This window comes from Oncorhynchus mykiss, chromosome 10 (genome assembly GCF_057628025.1).
Source record: "Oncorhynchus mykiss isolate SJ-2025 chromosome 10, ASM5762802v1, whole genome shotgun sequence".
Lineage (NCBI taxonomy): Eukaryota > Metazoa > Chordata > Actinopteri > Salmoniformes > Salmonidae > Oncorhynchus > Oncorhynchus mykiss.
This window is the reverse complement of record NC_143031.1, coordinates 13,865,026-13,878,922: the sequence shown is the minus strand read 5'-3', so window position 1 is coordinate 13,878,922 and position 13,897 is coordinate 13,865,026. Positions and strand designations below refer to the sequence as shown.

The 13,897-nt window shown below is 45.7% G+C and overlaps 1 protein-coding gene across 1 annotated transcript in view; it reads right to left on the bottom strand.

Annotated features, from left to right (window-relative positions):
- LOC110534850 (serine/threonine-protein kinase 32A) overlaps positions 1 to 13,897 on the bottom strand; it is an 89,777-nt gene that overhangs the window by 15,716 nt on the left and 60,164 nt on the right. The window contains exons 7-11 of the mRNA XM_090185864.1: positions 12,965 to 13,054; positions 12,158 to 12,261; positions 11,329 to 11,445; positions 10,632 to 10,757; positions 8,830 to 8,958 (exon numbers count right to left, since the gene is read on the bottom strand). Of these exons, the coding sequence (XP_090041990.1) occupies positions 8,830 to 8,958; positions 10,632 to 10,757; positions 11,329 to 11,445; positions 12,158 to 12,261; positions 12,965 to 13,054 (566 nt within the window). The remainder of the gene's footprint in view (positions 1 to 8,829; positions 8,959 to 10,631; positions 10,758 to 11,328; positions 11,446 to 12,157; positions 12,262 to 12,964; positions 13,055 to 13,897) is intronic.

Below are 13,897 nucleotides of genomic sequence, written 5' to 3'. Positions count from 1 at the left end.
GGGCGCAGACTGTGAGGGCTGCTAATAAGCGTAGAACTAAGAGTCCTAGATATTGTCGCGGTCAGAGAGTTTGGCTCTCCACTCAGAACCTTCCCCTTAAGACCGCTTCTCGCAAGTTGACCCCGCGGTTCATTGGTCCGTTCCGTATTTCCCAGATCATTAATCCTGTCGCAGTTCGACTTCTTCTTCCGCAATATCTTCGTCGCGTCCACCCGGTCTTCCATGTCTCCTGTGTCAAGCCCGTTCTTCGCGCCCCCGCTCGTCTCCCCCCCCCCCCCCATCCTTGTCGAGGGCGCACCCATCTACAGGGTCCGTAGGATTTTGGACATGCGTCCTCGGGGCCGTGGTCATCAGTACCTAGTAGATTGGGAGGGGTACGGTCCTGAGGAGAGGAGTTGGGTTCCCTCTCGGGACGTGCTGGACCGTGCGCTGATCGATGATTTCCTCCGTTGCCGCCAGGTTTCCTCCTCGAGTGCGCCAGGAGGCGCTCGGTGAGTGGGGGGGTACTGTCATGTATTGTCATGTTGTGTCTTGTTTCTGTCCTTTCCCTTCACCCTGTCTCCCTCTGCTGGTCGTTATTAGGTTACCTTTTCTCCCCCTCTTTCCCCCAGCTGTTCCTTGTCTCCTCCTAACTACCTCGTCACCCCTTTTCCCACCTGTTCCCTTTTTCCCTCTGATTAGTCCTCTATATCTCTCTCTGTTTTTGTTTCTGTCTTTGTCGGATTCTTGTTTGTGTTATTCATGCCTGAACCAGACTATCGTCATGTTTGCTGCAACCTTGTCCTGTCCTGTCGGAATCTGCCGGTCCATCTGAGCCTACGTATGTTTTGTTATTAAAGAAGCTCTGTTTACGTTAATTCGCTTTTGGGTCCTCATTCACGCACCGTAACAGTACTGTGGCGGCCATGAAATTTTGTCAGGCGGTTATTGTCATGCAAAATACATGACAATTACTGTCGGTAATTAATTAATTAACATAAACACATTAATTAATTAATTAATTAAAACATTAAGTAATTAACATAAACACATTTAGCATCTCCAGGCCTCCACAAACCTGATGCATGCCTTTGGAACGTCTACATTTAAAAAGTATAATAAATCTATTTAATACACCATCACAATAAATCCATTGTTTATTTTAGGCAGGTCTAAATAAACATTAGGATATGAAGAAAATGTATTTCATAAGAACAGAATATGAGTTGGAAAACTGTATTTTATCTGGCCAGGCTTGTTCATTTAGCAGACAATATACTTTATTCCTAGTTATAGTTGATTCAGTGCTTACTGAGGTATAGCCCACTGTGTCAACTGAAATGTCATTTTAGGAATGCCCTTCTATGTGGTTTTACCTACAATTGGTAAAACACAAAAAAAAGACTGCCAGTCTGGACAGGACATCCAAAAGACATTGACGTTGGTCAGCGCTTACTGCAGTGTAGCCTACCATATCTGCCCGCAATGTCATTTCACGAATGCCCGTCCATGTGATAGGGCCACTGTTTGTGAAACGGGCCGTTGCATTGGCTTTATTAGTCCTGATTCCTGTGACTAATACATGTTGATCTTTAAGCTCTGAATATCAGCTATCCAACTTTATCAGGAGTTATCCTGTGACTATTTGCAATGTGTTTACACAATGGGAACTACAGAAGTATTGCATTTTTTACTACGATTAACGTTAGCTCCTAAGAAATGTACGGATACAAACTTGAAAACACTGATCATGACAATTTAGACCACGGGGATGAAACTCCTGGACAGAGTAGCCTGACTGTCCATTCCATATTGTCCATTTTAATTTGACCTGTCCTGTTTTTAGAATATGATGTTTGTTAACATGTCAGCACATGTTTATGTTAGATGATATTTTTTACGGGATGTTGGTGGAGCGCTGCAGCGAACCGTCTCTCCAACAGAACACTGGAGAGGTGCACTAGGAATGGACAATATTCCTATTTTGCGTCCCTGCCTTTGACAAAGTGGGCACTTCTTCTCACAGTGCGTCTTGATCAGTTTAGCTCAGAAAATCCTGCCCTCGTCCATCTGCCTAAGAGCCAATTTATGCTTGATCCGAAAATGTGGTCGGAGGCGCTGTATGAATGGTGACGCAATGGCCAAATTGAGCTCTGTGCCTCTAGAAATGGTGTAACAATGCGGAGGGCTCTGTATAGCTCCACATTGACATGATTGGTTGACCGTAGGTGGGGGCGGGAGGTCCTGTATGAACACAAACTTGCTTCCTTGACAACTTCCTTCACAACAGCTCTGCTCAACAGTTGCGCAATGCTCCGTGAAACGCAAGAAGTATGAACGCCCTGAGGCTACACAGCCAATGCAGACATCAGATTGACCATGCAGCGCCTGTCATCCTCAGGCCCTGAGTGCACATACGAAGTGAGGGTGTTGAGGGTGAAAGGGATCATTTGAAACAGGTCATATACATTAGATTTAGAGTTATTTGGCAACTTTAGTTGTAAATGATACAGACTTTAGAAATCAAAACACATCAAATCAAATCAAATTTTATTTGTCACATACACACATGGTTAGCAGATGTTAATGCGAGTGTAGCGAAATGCTTGTGCTTCTAGTTCTGACAATGCAGTAATAACCAACGAGTAATCTAACCTTACAATTCCACAACAACTACCTTATACACACAAGTGTTAAGGGATAAAGAATATGTACATAAAGATATATGAATGAGTGATGGTACAGAACGGTAAAGTATATACATATGAGATGAGTAATGTAGGGTATGTAAACATTATATTAAGTGGCATTGTTTAAAGTGGCTAGTGATACATTTTTCCAATATTAAAGTGGCTGGAGTTGAGTCAGTATGTTGGCAGCAGCCACTCAATGTTAGTGGTGGTTGTTTTAACAGAGGGCCCTCGGAGTGTGGTGTCAGGAAAATAACCTCACACTCAACAAAACAAAGGAGATGATTGTGGACATCAGGAAACAACAGAGGGAGCACCCCCCTATCCAAATCGACAGGACAGTAGTGGAGAGGGTAGAAAGGTCAGTACAGGTGCATCAAAGCAGGGACCGAGAGACTGAAAAACAGCTTCTATCTCAAGGCCATCAGATTGTAGGCCGTCTCGTCGTTGTTGGTAATCAAGCCTACCACTGTAGTGATGGTCCGCAAACAAGTCCGCAAACTTGATGATTGAGTTGGAGGCGTGCATGGCCATGCAGTCGTGGGTGAACAGGGAGTACAGGAGATGGCTCAGAACGCACCCTTGTGGGGCCCCAGTGTTGAGGATCAGTGTGGTGGAGATGTTGTTACCTACCCTCACCACCTGGGGGGCGGCCCGTCACCTGGAGGCGGCCCGCTACGTGTGGCTTATTTGATCTACTAGAAGTTTCGTAATGCTTAGGTTGTTACGAGTATACTGATATAAGTAGGACAGGTGATATCCCGGCAACTTTGAAAAAAACACACTTTATATCGGAGTTGTGCCTGTTGTTCAAACACGTATCAGCACTCTCATTGGCTCCCACCTGATCTTGTTTCCTCCCGACTGCCTTCCATTTTTTATGACATTTATTTTCATTGTTAGTAGCCACTTGAGTATCTGGTCAATATAACGGATAATCTGTTGTAGCTCCATCATGTCTATCTTTCTGGTGGTGCAGCAAGAAATTTGGGTAGCTAGCAACCAAGAGGTTGAGAGTTCAAATCAAATCAAATTGTATTAGTCACATGAGCCGAATACATGCGCCGAATTTCACCTTCCAGTGAAATGCTTACTTACGAGCCCCTAACCAACAATGCTGTTAAAAAAAATACGGATAAGAATAAGAGATAAAAGTAACAAGTAATTAATGAGCAGCAGTAAAATAACAATAGCGAGACTATATACAGGGGGTACCGGTACAGAGTCAATGTGCGGGGACACCTGTTAGTTGAGGTAGTATGTACATGTTGGTAGAGTTATTAAAGTGACTATGCATAGTGACAACAGAGAGGAGCTGTGGTGTTGAGGGGTTGGGTGGGTGGGTGGGACAATGCAAATAGTCTGGGTGGCCATTTGACAAGATGTTCAGGAGTCTTATGGCTTGGGGGTAGAAGCTGTTTAGAAGTCTCTTGGACCTAGACTTGGCGCTCCGGTACTGCTTGCCGTGCGGTAGCAGAGAGAACAGTCTATGACTAGGGTGGCTGGAGTCTTTGACAATTTTTAGGGTCTTCCTCTGACAACGCCTGGTATAGAGGTCCTGGATGGCAGGAAGCTTGGCCCCAGTCATGTACTGGGCCATTTGCATTACCCTCTATAGCACTTGGCAGTTGGAGGCCGAGCAGTTGCCATACTAGGCAGTGATGCAACCAGCTCAATGGTGCAGCTGCAGAACCTTTTGAGGATGTGAAGACCCATGCCAAATCTTTTCAGTCTCCTGAGGGGGTAAAGGTTTTGTTGTGCCCTCTTCACGACTGTCTTGGTGTGCTTGGACCATGTTAGTTTGTTGGTGATGTGGACACCAAGGAACTTGAAGCTCTTAACCTTCTCCACTGCAGCCCCGTCAATGAGAATGGGGGCATGCTCGGCCCTTTTTTTCCTGTAGTCTACAATCATCTCCTTTGTCTTGATCATGTTGAGGGAGAGGTTGTTGTCCTGGCACCACACAGCCAGATCACTGACCTCCTCCCTATAGGCGGTCTCATCGTTGTCAGTGATCAGGCCTACCACTGTTGTGTCATCGGCAAATGTAATGATGGTGTTGGAGTTCTGCCTGGCCGTGCAGTCATGAGTGAACAGGGAGTACAAGAGGGGACTGACCAAGTACCCCTGAGGGACCTCTGTGTTGAGGATAAGCGTGGCGGATGTGTTGTTACCTACTCTTACCAACTGGGGGCGGCCCATCAGGAATTGTAGGATCCAGTTGCAGAGGGAGTTGTTTAGTCCCAGGGTCCTTAGCTTGTTGATGAGCTTTGAGGGCCTATGGTGTTGAACGCTGAGCTGTAGTCAATGAATAGCATTCTCACATAGGTGTTCCTTTTGTCCAGGTGGGAAATTGCAGTGTGGAGTGCAATAGAGATTGCGTCATCTGTGGATCTGTAGGGACGGTATGCAAATTGGAGTGGGTCTAGGGTTTCTGGGAGGATGGTGTTGATGTGAGTCATGACCAGCCTTTCAAAGCACTTCATGGCTACAGACGTGAGTGCTACGGGTCGGTCGTCATTTAGGCAGGTTACCTTAGTGTTCTTGATCATAGGCATTGTGGTGGTCTGCTTTAAACATGTTGGTATTACAGACTCAGACAGGGAGAGGTTGAAAATGTCAGTGAAGACACTTGCCAGATGGTCAGCGCATGCTCACAGTACACTTCCTGGTAATCCGTCTAGCCCTGCGGCCATGTGAATGTTGACCTGTTTAAAGGTCTTACTCACATCGGCTGCGGAGAGCGTGATCACACTGTCTTCTGGTAAAGCTGGTGCTCTCATGCATGTTTCAGTGTTATTTGCATAGCGGGATATCTTAGAAGCTTCCGGGTTAGAGTTCCGCACCTTGAAAGCGGCAGCTCTACTCATGTTTAGTTCAGTGTGGATGCTGCTAGTCCGTGGTGAGTAATCGCAGTCCTGATGTCTAGAAGTTATTTTCGGGTCCTAAGAGACGGTAGCGGCAAAATTATGTACAAAATAAGTAAAAAAATAAGTTACAAACAACGCAAATAAACAAACAAAAAAACACAATCGGTGGGGGCACGTAAAACGTCTGCCTTCTTCTCCGGCGCCATCTTACATGGCCCAAGTGATGTTGAGTCCCAAGAAATCAACTGCAACTGCTCCGACCACAACCGTAAGGCTCTCCAGAGGGTAGAGGTCTGCACAACGCATCACCGGGGGCAAACTACCTGCCCTCCAGGACACCTACACCACCCGATGTCACAGGAAGGCCATAAAGATCATCAAGAACAACAACCACCCGAGCCACTGCCTGTTCACCCCGCTATCATCCAGAAGGCGAGGTCAGTACAGGTGCATTAAAGCAGGGACCGAGAGACAGCTTCTATCTCAAGGCCATCAGACTGTTAAACAGCCACCACTAACATTGCGTGGCTGCTGCCAACATACTGACTCAACTCCAGCCACTTTAATAATGGAAATTGATGGGAATTGATGTAAAAATGTATCACTAGCCACTTTAAACAATGCCACTTAATATAATGTTTACATACCCAACATTACTCATCTCATATGTATATACTGTACTCTATACCATCTACTGCATCTTGCCTATGCCGTTCTGTACCATCACTCATTCATATATCTTTATGTACATATTCTTCATCCCTTTACACTTGTGTGTATAAGGTAGTAGTTGTGGAATTGTTAGGTTAGATTACTCGTTGGTTATTACTGCATTGTTGGAAACTAGAAGCACAAGCATTTCGCCACACTCGCATTAACATCTGCTAACCATGTGTATGTGACAAATAAAATTGGATTTGATTTGATTTGAAAATGTATCACCATACAGCAGCATACTGTTCCTTAACATTAACACCTTTATTTAGCTGTAAAAATACAGTAACATGTTTTAGATTTACTGTATTTTCACCGCAACTAGACAAAAACCTCCAGGGGACCAAGGCACAACGTTTAAAAATCTTTCTTGGGGACGTCCCTTTAACAAACCGGGAACAAGACAAAACCTGCAGGGAATCATGATTGTTTAAATTAAATTAATATACAATTAATTATGCCTTGTACAGTAAAATATTATCACATTAATGTGACATAAAATCACGTGACCACAAGATCAAATGTGAAACACGTGATCACGTGAAATTCATGTGGTTTTTCCGTAAGGGTCATGCTTCTATTTTTCCAGATTTGTCCAGCACACTCTTTAAGCCATGAACCCAGTGAAGAACAGTCTGCATTGTGTCTTTCTGAAGCACTGCAAGATTAACCATGCTGAGATCCACTTGGGCTTCACCATAACAGTTGTCAGCTTTCATAAAACATGACTCAATTCGGGGCCAGGCCTGGCTTATTATTGCTAATGGCGCACAAGACTTGTGTGCCCACATCGACTCTAGACATGTGATGCGTTAAGTAGCTCCTGTTTAGCCAAAACAGTCCCTCCCCTCATGTGAATTCATGGGCACCTCTTCTTGGGTAAACAACATTTAAAAGCCCATTAAAGGCTGTTGTAACTCACTCACTCACACTGGGATGGCAACAGAGACAGTCCTCAGGTACTGAATAAATAAGGGAGAGTAGAGAGTAGAGATAAAAGGAGGAGGGAGGAGAGAGAAAGTTGGAGGGAGAGAGAAAAAGGAGGTAGAGAGAAAAAGGAGAGAGAGAGAGAAAGGAGGAGGGAGCGAGAGAAAGGAGGAGGGAGAGAGAGAATGGAGGGAAGAGAGAGGAGAGAGGGAAAAGAGAGGAGGGATAAAGGAGGAGGGAGAGAGAGAAAAGAGGAGGGAGAGAGAAAGGAGGAGGGAGAGAGAGAAAGGAGGGAAGAGAGAGGGGGGAGGGAAAAGAGAGGAGGGAGAAAGGAGGAGGGAGAGAGAGAAAGGAGGAGGGAGAGAGAGAAAGGAAGGAAGAGAGAGTAGGGAGGGAAGAGAGAGGAGGGAGAAAGGAGGAGGGAGAGAGAGAAAGGAGGAGGGAGAGAGAGAAAGGAGGGAAGAGAGAGTAGGGAGAAAGGAGGAAGGAGAGAGAGGGAGGAGGGAGGAGAGAGAAAGGAGGAGGGAGGAGAGAGAAAGAAGGGAAGAGAGAGGAGGGAGAAAGGAGGTGGGAGGAGAGAGAAAATAGGGAGGAGAGAAAGGAGGGAGGAGAGAGGAGAGAGAAAGGAAGGAAGAAAGAAAGAGGAGAGAGATAAGAGGAGGGATGAGAGATAAGAGGAGGGAGGAGTGAGGAGAGAGAAAGTAGGGAAGAGAGAGAAAGGAGGGAGGAAAGAGAAATCAAATCAAATCAAATCAAATTGTATTAGTCACATGCGTCGAATAGAACAGGTGTAGACCTTACAGTGAAATGCTTACTTACAAGCCCCTAACCAACAATGCAGTTAAAACAAATATGGATAAGAATAAGAAATAAAAGGAGGGAGAGAGAGACAAGAAGAGGGAGGAGAGAGAAAGGAGGGAGGAGAGAGAAGAGGAGAAGAAGGGACAGGACAGGAGTAGAAGATCATGCTGACTGGTTGTTGGACTGTCTATCACGTCTGATAGAGCATCCACACAGTAGTGTTGTAGTGAACCAGAACCAGTGGCATCATTAGCAGCGGCCAGGCCTGTCCAGTAAAGAGCAGCACTGCTGCCCATAAACGGAGGAGGACGCTTGATGAATGCCCACCTTTAATGAAATCACTGATGCCAACCTTTCCAGCTCTTTTTATTAACCATGTGTGTGTGTGTGTGTGTGTGTGTGTGTGTGTGTGTGTGTGTGTGTGTGTGTGTGTGTGTTTCACCCCCACCATCAGGCCTCTTTTACTGGGGGATCAAATTAACCTTTGTGTAAACACCCAGAGGACATGTCTGATTTATGTGAGAGAGTGAACAAGAGAAAAAAGAAAATAGAGAAAGAGAGTGATTACATTCTTTTTCTCCCTCATGCACGGAACGTCCACGTTGGTAAATTACTCGGATGACAAATGTGCTTCTTTCATTACGCCACTCTGGTCAAACTAAAAGGCTACTTATCACCTGCCGCCGAGCCAAATGGACACACAGATGTGCTTCTTTCATTACGCCACTCTGGTCAAACTAAAAGGCTACTTATCACCTGCCGCCGAGCCAAATGGACACACAGATGGTGACCTGTGGAATGGATGGAACCATTGAGAGGCATGTGTTTGTTGTTAGGGGAGGCTTTACCTGGGGGGACCCGTCAGAACCCTGCTCTCTGGTCTTCCTGGCTAGTCTCTTCTTCTTCTTGTGCAGCGGTTTAGACTCCAGAATCATCTCCTCCAACTCAAAGGTGGGGTCGCAGTTGAGCCTCCGCCTCTGGAAGAGGAACAGAGGATGAAGCTTTTATTCTGGAGAGAGAGGCTGTCCATTCAGTCCATCGACCCTCCCCATCTCTCCTGACTGGCCCAATGTAGTGACCACAGGGATTTCACTCTAGAATCAGACATCATTAAAGGGAATTCACTCTATAATCAGACATCATTACAGGGATTTCACTCTATAATCAGACATCATTAAAGGGAATTCACTCTATAATCAGACATCATTACAGGGAATTCACTCTATAATCAGACATCATTACAGGGAATTCACTCTATAATCAGACATCATTACAGGGAATTCACTCTATAATCAGACATCATTACAGGGAATTCACTCTATAATCAGACATCATTAAAGGGAATTCACTCTATAATCAGACATCATTACAGGGAATTCACTCTATAATCAGACATCATTACAGGGAATTCACTCTATAATCAGACATCATTACAGGGAATTCACTCTATAATCAGACATCATTAAAGGGAATTCACTCTATAATCAGACATCATTACAGGGAATTCACTCTATAATCAGACATCATTACAGGGAATTCACTCTATAATCAGACATCACTACAGGGAATTCACTCTATAATCAGACATCATTACAGGGAATTCACTCTATAATCAGACATCATTACAGGGAATTCACTCTATAATCAGACATCATTACAGGGAATTCACTCTATAATCAGACATCATTATAGGGAATCAGATCCTTCCATTTCCAGCTACTAACGTTCTCCTAACAGATGTATTGTTAAAGAGATGGAACAGGATTTTATGCACTTAAAAAGATATTGTAACATATTGTACGAATTGAAGTTACTGTGTGTAGGCCAAAGAATCTCCCAGGACGGAATGGGATGTGTGAGATAACGAGCTGCAGTAGTTCTGGTCTTTGGGTTTGACTGACTGCTTATATGGATGTATCAGGATTGGGCGAAGGCGGTACTTAAACTGCTTTGCTTCGAGTGCTTCGCACGTGTGCCCACAAGGGGGGGCTTTGGCTTTCCTTTTGCAAGGGTGGAGACTTGGCAAAATGCTGGAACTCTCAATTTCTAACATGTATAGGCTCAGAATTGAATTACGCAGCTGACCAAATTACGCAAAATTTTACTTCAGGGTTAACCGAGATCATGCAGGACGTAACATATCATACGAAATGGATGACGTTATACACAATTGTGGACTATTTTTCAGGGGACCCGTTTTGGCTCTTGAGCACTACTTTCAAAACTATTGGCTGAAATGAAACAACACCTTTATAATGCATCTTTAACCGATGACTGACGCTAGTGTTATTATCAGTCTGAACCTGATAGAGACTGACTTGAAAGTAGTCTTCTTGAATCAATGTTTGAAGCAGAAGATGCTCCGCTCCCTGGCACCAAATGTTACCATGCCAACGGAACAGCTTGACCTCCTGCATGGCATCTGATGACGCCACTACCTTGCATGCATAATTTTACCTGCCTGTCAAACACTTGCTCCCTAACACCTGAGGAGGTGCTGAGGCAGTGTGTGTGCGTGTGGGAGACTTGAGCTCTAATGACCAGTAACAGCCTTCTCAGACCAGCAGGGGGCCGTCTGGACGTGCTTGTCTGTCTGGGCTGTGGGAGCGTTGTGGGAGCGTTGTGGGAGCGTTGTTGTGGTCTGACTCACGTTGGGGATGAAGCCGGGGGGAAGCTGTTTGTTGAGCACGGAGTCCCAGTTGACGTCAGACAGCAGGTCCAGTTCCTGTAGCTCAGCCAGGCAGGACACTCGCTGGTGCACGTCAATACACAGCAACTGGAGAAGAGTAAGAGGAGGTGCAGGAGGAGGAGAAGAGGAGTAGCAGGAGGCCGAGGAGATTACAGGAGGATGAGGAGCAGGAGAAAGAGGAGAGGACAGGAAGAAGAAACAGGAGGAAGAGGAGAGGACAGGAGTTGGGGAGAGGAACATTTCTAAGCTTTAAAGCAAGCACATCTGACACACACCACATGCACCACAGGAATGTAGATGAGGGGTGTGGTGGTAGGCTATGTGAGCACTGAGCTATGCAACAGTATGACTGCAGTGAAGAATGACCAACATAGAATCTGATCATTGACAGTAGCCTTGTAGGTTTACTATTATAACCAAAGGAGATGCCATCTATGACCCACAAATCAATCAGCATAGCATGTAATAACAATATTAGTCATTCAAGGAATATAGGGGTCAAATATAACTCTAGTTCAAGTAAACAAGGTCTTGGTCCAGAGGTCGCCAATTTTCAATAAGATACAGTATAATAACAATGTATGATTCATTCAGGGAATGTAGGGGTTAAATTTAAGGTCACCAGGCACCTATAGTAAGTCTGTAGATCTTTCTGTACCTTTCTGAGCAGAGACTTGATCTCCAGAGACCAGGCCATGGGGTAGCTGGGGTTGACCTTGTGGAACATCTGGAGGATCTCATTGGCCGGCATGCTGGAACGCATGATGTACGGCCTCTGGAGGACCAGGACGTAGCATTATTATCCCACAGAGGTTGTCGAGGTCACCGGGTCCTCATACATACAGATATACATGCAGAAGTCCATCAAACTGCCTGAAGAGAAAAGTCTAAATGTGGGTTTCCAGGTCTAGTAGTAGACCAGAGCAGATCAGCCTTATGTTGTTCTCTCTCTCTCAGGGGAGAGACCATTTTCCTGTGTTTTGGATAGATGATGGGTGGGGCTGTGACGGTGATTGATGTGTGGTGCTTTAGGGACACCAGGGCTCGCTGCCACTGATAGTCAAGCACAGCAGGGCCTGAGGAGAGCTGGGGTGATGGGGCTGCTATACAGCCTGATCCTGTCATGTACCCAGCAGGGGCTTAGTGGTAGTCCCTCCCCTACCTGTCTTTTCCTCTCTTAACTAAATAAATGCACCAGGGTAACCATAGCCTGGTCCCTGATCTGTTGGCAAAACAACACAAATGGACCTAGGACCAGGCTAGGGTAATCACACCCCCATCTGAACAGTGAAGCTGGGCCAGACGGGTATTTTATTTCCATGGTTATATTAAGGGGTCACCTCAAGGGCGGGCTCAGAGAGAAAGGCGTTGTTACAGTCCCTTCTTCTCTTACTTAAAGGGCTATTCTAGGAGCAGGAAAATCATGTATTGTAGGTTTTAGGATGCGTTATTCACAGGCCGGGATGTGCTGAACTGTGTTTCTGTACCTGTCCTCGCAGCAGCTCGTAGGCAGTGACACCCAGAGACCACCAGTCCACAGAGAAGGAGTAGCCAGGATGTGTCCCCTCGTGTGGCTGAAACAGCTCCGGGGCTGGGGAGGGAGGAGGGGAGAGACGGAGGGAGGGAGAGAGAGAGAGAGAGAGAGAGGCCAAGCAGCTGTTATTATTACACAACAAGGCTGGAGACTGAATTAGTGGTAGTACTGATAAAACAAACTTTGAAATGGAACCCATCAAAACTGCTACTAACAGCTTACATAAAACTGCCATAGAACTGAGCACTTCGAAGCCCACCCTGTAAATAGGACTCAGGTCCTTCAGACAACTACATTCATCTTCCTGGAGAGCCCCACTCTCTGAAAACTTGGAATATGAAATATTGAATTATAGATCATCTGGACCCAAACGGTCAAGAGTCATTTTTAAACATCCTCTCCTCCTCCATCCCTCCAGCCTATATCTCATCTGTTTCCTCCTGCTTTCTCTGCGTCAGTCCCACTTAACTGGTCCATCAGTCACGCCTCTTAATCATGTTGGACGAGACTCACCGGTCGCCGAGGACCCAGGGTCAATGAACTCCACATTCTAATCCGTCTGTAATTCTATTACTTTGCATCGAAACCCCCAGAGCAGAAGGAACAATATTGATCCTGTCTGAGAAGAAGAACATCTAAGGAACATGAGCATCACATTGGAAGGGAGGTAGATATAGTTCCTCTGGAACTAGAAAGATGCAGTACTGAGCTGTGTCATCATTCCATTAGCTCAGTGGTATAAGTTAGTGTAGTTATTTACCCATGTATGGTTTTGTCCCTGCGATAGATGTGGCTCTTAGATCGTCTTTGACGATGGCAGCGATGTTGAAGTCTGTCAGGTGACAATGTCCTGTTGAACAGAAACCGGGGGGGGGGGGGGGGGGGGGGGGGGAGGAGGGGGGGGGGGGGGGGAGAAGTTGTATTCGATATTCTCAGTTACAATTGATTTGAAACAAGGTTTATAGGCAGCCTCATTAAGGTGGCATACAGGTATCAAGCTACTAAAACTGTCTGTACCTTGGCCTATTTTGCTGGATGGGAGCCTGAGTGATTCAGGCATTTATTAATAGGGCATTCTGTGTGTTCGAACCCAAAGTTCATTGTGGCTGCATTCATAATGTGGACACTGATGCTGTGTGATAATGATTTTTTGGGGGGTGAAACGGTGTGGATCCAGCAGGTTGCAGAGGGAATAGCAGCCTCAGTGCTGCCAAAGTCATCGGCTCACCTTGCTGTGTGTGTGTGTGTGTGTGTGTGTGACCTGAAGCTTTTGCTATACACAGTGACTGAACTTTATTAGCGTGTGTGTGTGTGTTTTATTCAGCAAAGAAATGTTTTGGTTGATGGGTGTGTGTGTCCCCCCCCCCCCCCCCCCCCCCCCACAAATGCACAGATGCCCAGCATGATACAGATGCCCAGCATGATGCTGTGAATGCAAATATGTTTAGACCAGAGCTGGACTGGTCAGGGTGATCCTGAACACAAGACACTGTTCCTTATAGATAATAGCGCGGCAGGTATCGTAGTGGTTAGAGTGTTGGGATCGAATCCCTGAGCTGACAAGGTAAAAATCTGTCGTTCTGCCCCTGAACAAGGCAGTTAACCCACTGTTCCCCGGTAGGCCATCATTGTAAATAAGAATTTGTTCTTAACCGACTCGCCTAGTTAAATAAAGGTTACGTTTAAAATAGAG